The 4,815-nt window shown below is 42.5% G+C and overlaps 1 protein-coding gene across 1 annotated transcript in view; it reads left to right on the forward strand.

Annotated features, from left to right (window-relative positions):
* Window positions 1-1,186, forward strand: part of snrpd2 (small nuclear ribonucleoprotein D2 polypeptide) — a 3,003-nt gene extending 1,817 nt beyond the window's left edge. Inside the window, exon 2 of the mRNA XM_010767743.1 lies at window positions 811-1,186. Coding sequence (XP_010766045.1) covers window positions 811-985 — 175 coding nt within the window. The 3' untranslated portion in view covers window positions 986-1,186. The remainder of the gene's footprint in view (window positions 1-810) is intronic.
* The last annotated feature ends 3,629 nt before the right edge of the window (window positions 1,187-4,815 follow it).

The following is a 4,815-nucleotide window of genomic DNA, read 5'->3' on the forward strand; positions in this document are numbered from 1 at the left end:
CGCCAGTGTTTCGCGTGGTCTGGTCTTTTAGTGTAAAGCACAGTGCCGGATCTGTTGTATTAGCATCTGTTAGCTAGCATGCCGTAACGAATTAAAGAGCGTTTCTACTAATGCGGACTATTCCACACCAGCGACTTTCCCTTCTAAGCTCCAAGCGGGAGCTTTTCTGGTTCAGCTCCGGTTTCCCTTTTCTGCTCCCGCTCTGTTCACACCGCCCAGAGCTGCCGCTGCTGCGTCATGACGTCACCGTTTACATCGCTGATTTGCTCCCCAACGGCGTTACGGCGCTCACAACAACATCAATGGGGGACTGCGTCGGGTCGATGATCGTGTTGCTTTAAGGCCATGACACACCAGGCCGAAATCGGCCGTTTTCGTTAGTCGGACGACGAAGCGTGCCCTGTCGCCCAAACTCAATTTGGTGTGNCTATTTGTTGTTTTGTTTATATCACGTAGTCTGTTCTTCTTCTGTCTTCCGGTTGTTGCCTGTTTTGAATGACGAATACACACTACCGCCGCCTGCTGGTAAGGAGAGTTATTGCCACTCACGCATGCGCAGTTCGTACGTGCTCGGCTGAAGTCTTTGCGGTGTGTTCCAGTGCGACACATGGCCAAGACGGGCGAGTTCTCTGGGGACTGCTTGGTGTGTCAGGGCCTATAGATCGGATTTTTGTTAGTACTTGCAACAAAAAGTGCTAATTCCTTTTAATTACACGTTTGAGCCTCTTAAGAATAAATCTGATTGTGTTATTTGTTCTGCATGAGGCTTTTTGTTATTTCAGTAGTTTAACGTGCTCACTGTGGTTTCAGGCACTGCAACATGGTCTTGGAGAACGTGAAGGAGATGTGGACGGAGGTTCCCAAGAGCGGGAAGGGGAAGAAGAAGTCAAAGCCGGTGAATAAGGACCGCTACATTTCCAAAATGTTCCTCAGAGGAGACTCCGTCATCATCGTGCTGAGGAACCCTCTCATCACGGGGAAATGAACTCTCACAAAGCCTTTCTTTTTCATCCTTTTTCAAATGGTATAACGGCGGCGGACTGTCATTGTTTTTTTGTTTTTTTGTTTGATCACTGCAACCGCTATTGGTTAAGATACATGGAGTCAAAATGATGTCTGTACTTTGTCGAGAGCTGTTCAGTCCTGTATTTTTCATTTTGATAATAAAAGTGATTATTGGATTCAAGTGTTGTAAAGATGTTTTTTTTTTTCTCTCTTATACCTCATTCACACCAACGGTGTTTCAGTGCCGGTTCGGAGCTGGCACTGAAACACCGTTGGTGTGAATGAGGTATAAGAGAGAAAAAAAAAAACATCTTTACAACACTTGAATCCAATAATCACTTTTATTNCGTCAAAGACATACAAATTGATTTTAAGAATAATAATTATTCGTTTGTTACATCTTCTACTTTTTGTATTACTGTTGATTATACCGTTGTATATTTCCATACATATATATTATACATCATACATACATACATGTATTGCTAATGCCATTGTTTTTACATTTTTGTAAATAGTCTTCAGTCTCAAATGCGTACATTGTTTATGGAGGCATTGTTAATGTAAATTAACAATGGAAACTCCAGTTTTTTTTGCATTGATTCATACTGGGATGTTTGCTGAAATTGATTGCATGTGGCACAGCCCTAAAATATTCCACCAGCAGCCACTGAGTTTAGCCCACTTCCTGTTTCAGTCCAGTGCTTAGTTGTTTGTAAAGTCCCGGCTCTACATGCACCTGATCCCTCTTGTTTTGACTGTGTGTTGCGTTTACTGTCACTTAAAGAGAGATGAGTGTTTGTGTTTACGGAGCTGACACCCGCTCTTCCTCCATCTTCTCCTCCACCTGTGACACCCTGTGCTCCGGTGACCGCCCGGGCCTCGCGGGGTCGATGCCCTGCAGGGTGTCGTGTTGCCCGGAGGCTCGAGTATCGATGCATGGCCGATCGCTATCATAATCACACTTCCCCCCTCTTATCGCTTACCTCGTGAATAAAACATCTGCCTTCCTGCCCATGGATCGCTCACCCCCCAACCCCCTGAAAAAGGAATCTGGCGGGAGGGAGACTTCTTGAAGTGTCTTTGAGATGTAACGTGAGAGCAGCGCACGATGATACCCAACATTTGCGGTCCCCAAAGTTGTTTTTATCTCAGGCATCTCCAAATATACCCGATCTATTTGACAGCGCTCCGTCCCAAGATGATAACTGTGAGGGGAATTCATCGGAGGTGTGATTTCATTAAAAATAAACTGCAGATAGATTAACTTTACTTCAGTTAAACAGGCAATCAGAGCTACATTTGCTTAATTTGATTATTACCTCGTTTACTTGAACCGTAAATGTTGAATACACCAACGTTTTTTGTTGGAAATGCATGGTGAAGACCTGCAGCATTTGAAAACGTCCTCCTGCTTACTTGCATATGTTTTGCAACTTCAACAGTTAGCATACATTGGGTTACTTAGCATTCATTCCTGAACAGGATACTGCTATGCTGGATTCTGCACAAACTGTTCATGGCATGAATCGTGTGGCGACCTTTAGGTGTTGTGACCTTAAGGTTACAGTAATGAACTCGACTGTGGACCATTTTTTTCAAATAAGCAATCTGTCCAATACAAACCATCCGACATGCTGAAAAACTTCAAAATGCACCAATATCAACGCACTGGGACTACAAAAATGGCCACTTTTTGGTCCCAACTGCCATTTTGGATCCTGAAAATGTCCGAAATGGATTCAACTTTCTAAATAACCAACAAAACCTCCAATATTGTCCTGATCGGCCAAGCCATTTTTTAACTATTGTTTATTTACGGTCGGCTATTATGCTTATTATTGCTTATTTACTCAACTTCTACTAATTGTGCACATTGCTAAACATATGCAAGTTAGCATGCATCAGTTTCTATGTGCTGGGGACCCTTACTGTACATTTCTACATAACACTTTGGGGTTCTCAACATTTCAGGTTTCAAAATTGGACTCTGGCAAATAGACTATTAGCCTCTTAGCGAATTTAGTCGCTATAATATTTCTGTATATAGTCTCTATAGGGGCTCCTCATACCTGCGGCTGGCAAAACGTTTCCCGGCTCCTGCAACTCGATCTCTTCAAACTTTGGGTACATGTTAAGATCTGCCTGTAGCAGGAGGCATATGAACCATTAATGTAGTGACAGAGGAGCACCTGAAAGCTGTAAATCAGAGAGACCACACACAGCCGCGGGCAGGTACGGTCAGCACCAGAGGTGGGAGAAGTAGGCTACTAAGATTTTGCAATAGTAGAAATACCAAAGTGTAGGAATACTATTACAAGTAAAAGTCCCGCATTGAAAATGTTTCTCAAGTAAAAGTACAAAAGTATCAGCATCAAAATATAGGCTACCTAAAGTACCAAAAGTAAAGGAATCATTATGCAGATTGGCCCATTTCAGAATAATATATATTATATGTTATGATTATAATTATTGATGCATTAACGTGTTGTCAAAGCTGGTAAATGTGCAGCTAGTATCAGTCACTTTGTATACTGCATGGTATCTTCTGAATGTTTCACTAAAGTCTCATTTAAGTGTATGGGATCATATCGGATTCAATACAGAATTGTATCGTGTCAAACAACGCGTGTCGAATCATATCCTATTAAATTGTTATCATGCAGAGTTGATTTGTGTCTGATGGTATTGTATAATATCGTCCCTTTGCTGTAACAAGGTAAATTCCCCCGCTGTGGGACGAGTAAAGGATTTTGATAAATTGAAAAAATACAGACACGTTTTTAGTTACTCACCCCATCAGTCCCTTCCACTTGGACCACTAAAATATGAGCTCAATAAAGAGTGGGAGATTAGGGGCCGACTGAGGGGGGTAAGGCGAGAAGAGCTGGTAAGCTATTAGGACAATTAACAAAGTGGTCAGGAGGGGCTGAGCGGGCTGAAATGGGTGCGAGGCGAGGGTGTGAAGTGACAGTCAGCACATCTGCTCTCATCAATAATGCAGCGCGCCTTTAAACGGCAGTTTGTCGCATATCGAGCGCTGCCGACTGAAATCAAGCCTGACACCTAAGATGTTGTCAGGGGAGAGTGAAAGGATGACAGCGGGGGAGGAAGAGGAGGGGGATGATTGAGGAAAATTGAACTTTTTTCAGAGGCATTCTTTAAAGTGTGCAATAGAGAAAAATACTAAAATCAAGTTTACAAAAAAGTTAACCCCATTGATTTAAATTCATACCGTCAATTGATTTAATGTGTTACTTTCTATAATGATCTTATCCCGTGTTTCATTTTTAATGCCATTGCTGTTACTACTACCCGATTTTCCCGACGGGGATCATTAAACCAATTAAGCCAATAGCAGCGCAAGTGTTACATAGTGATGTCACTATGTTCAGGAAGTAAACAAATGAGTCCACTGGAGGCAGGGAGGAGAGAAACTCCCTCTGGGGGGAACACAGGGATTTTAGCCTTTGCAGACCGTTTACATGCACAAAAACCTATAAAACACACTACAGGAAATGGAAAACTACAAAAAGCATAAAAGGGCCCTTTAAATAAAAAACATTTAACCACATTAAAATGATATTTTTTAAGCATTAAATGGTAGGGTAGGTAAGAATGGAGAAACCAGCTCGAGTGCTCTAGAATTTGAAGGGACACAACCGAAAAAAAACTGCCCCTTCCTTCAGACTTCCTTACAGAGCCCCTCCTCCAACACACACGAACGCGCACATGACCAATGAGGGCACGAGATAAGTTTGTGCACAGATGGAAGGCTGACAGGCAGGTAGGCCATCCAGTTATTTTAGC

This window comes from Notothenia coriiceps, unplaced genomic scaffold (assembly GCF_000735185.1).
Source record: "Notothenia coriiceps isolate Sejong01 unplaced genomic scaffold, NC01 NC01_scaffold00000339, whole genome shotgun sequence".
Lineage (NCBI taxonomy): Eukaryota > Metazoa > Chordata > Actinopteri > Perciformes > Nototheniidae > Notothenia > Notothenia coriiceps.